This window comes from Penaeus monodon, chromosome 27 (genome assembly GCF_015228065.2).
Source record: "Penaeus monodon isolate SGIC_2016 chromosome 27, NSTDA_Pmon_1, whole genome shotgun sequence".
Classification (NCBI taxonomy): Eukaryota; Metazoa; Arthropoda; class Malacostraca; order Decapoda; family Penaeidae; genus Penaeus; species Penaeus monodon.
In genome coordinates, this window is record NC_051412.1 from 30,112,463 (window position 1) to 30,114,057 (window position 1,595).

General features: G+C 37.1%; 1 protein-coding gene across 1 annotated transcript in view; it reads right to left on the reverse strand.

Moving 5' to 3' along the window:
• Positions 1 to 1,091: 1,091 nt before the first annotated feature.
• Positions 1,092 to 1,595, reverse strand: part of LOC119590776 (hemocyanin C chain-like) — a gene marked incomplete at its 5' end in the record, with an annotated part of 2,593 nt that continues 2,089 nt past the window's right edge. Inside the window, 1 exon segment of the mRNA XM_037939489.1 lies at positions 1,092 to 1,594. Within this exon segment, the coding sequence (XP_037795417.1) occupies positions 1,161 to 1,594 (434 nt within the window).

The following is a 1,595-nucleotide window of genomic DNA, read 5'->3' on the forward strand; positions in this document are numbered from 1 at the left end:
CTCACATTTCTGCTATTCACATTATCTGATAGACGCGTTGAAAAACATTTTTATTAATACTCTCTCGCAATTATCTTTAATACTTTCGCAGTTATCATTTGTGATTTACTAGGAAATATAATAATAATCATCATCATGAAGACTGAGGTTGCTTCTGCAGTTTTTGGCAAATTTGAATTTATGTATGCGTGCTCTTTTATTTTATGGTGTTGCGCATGCTAAGTCATGGATTCATCAACATTTACGTTTCGTTGCCCTTTACATAATAGATATGCTCACTTTACATGAAACTGAATATATTCCTAACGGAAGGCTACCATAATGCGTGAATAGTATAATAAACAAATTAATTCTGAAAAAATTACTCGAAGACTTTGACCTGAATATCAAAAGTTGTTCGTGTCAAACCTACGCTACCATCCAAGAAAAGAAGAGATATCGAGGAAAAAAATGTTTAGCAGTTGTTATCCTTTATATGAGCATTTTCCTCGCTATCTGCTTGATATGTGTTTTTTATGTATTTCGATATTATATTTAACATATTTGTTAAACATTTACCATCCAACCATCGCCACCGGATCCTACCCTTACTCCATCTTGTTGCATTCCATCCCGTTCCTCTTTTCCTTACTCCATCCTCGTCTTTTATTTCTTCGGATATGGCGAATATCTGAACCGAAAAAAGACATACCAAGCTGTTCAACAGGAATAATAAGCAGTAGTCATATGATGATAATTTCGTGCTAAAGAAATAGTCTCTCAATTCATATTGCTTGTTTTCAATTAAATATGTCTCCTTCAACTTTGTGTACTAGCATTATGATTCTCAACATGAAAAATACATAGACCTGTATTGTGTGCAGCCTCCTATCGACGTTTTCATGTAGTATGCATATGATAAACACTATACTATATATCAGGGAGAAGGAAATGTTTTGCTTACAATATCTTTTATTTGCTCTTCATGCATAAGTTGTAGGATATATATCTTCACCGTTAATACCAAAGCAAAAATCATATACCGCATTACTATTGGTTGACTTCACTGATGGGGATTATCCTGACCATGGGTGAAAACTTCACTTGAGACATTAGCTGTTAAATAGCGGATCACAGTTCATCATTAAATCTATAAAGAACTGTTATTGAAATGGAGTTTCCTAATGGTGATGGATATGTACGCCATGATTGAAAACTTTAACTTGGATGTGACCGAAGTTTGGAAGATCTTCGAATACACGTTCATCGGGAACCTTGCGATCCAGAGGGTAGCCATGTGGGCGATTGTCAGGGTATTTTCCATGGGAACCGTAGTGATTGAATTCGGTATTTTCATGGAGGCCATCCACTGCTGCATCAGCTGCGCCATCAGTTACGGCTACAACAAGGTCGATTTCCAGACCTTGTTCATTACCCTTAGGGAGAAAGAATCGATTGGGAATACCAGTTGCACTCTCGAAATTTGTTAGTCCGGAGTCTGCACCAGTTAAGGCTCCTTTGGTCTTCTCAAAGAGAGTTGCGAAACTAGGCACATCAGGCACAGTAACAGCAGATTCCGAGCATTTACGTTCGATTTCGTATTTTCCAGTAGGCAC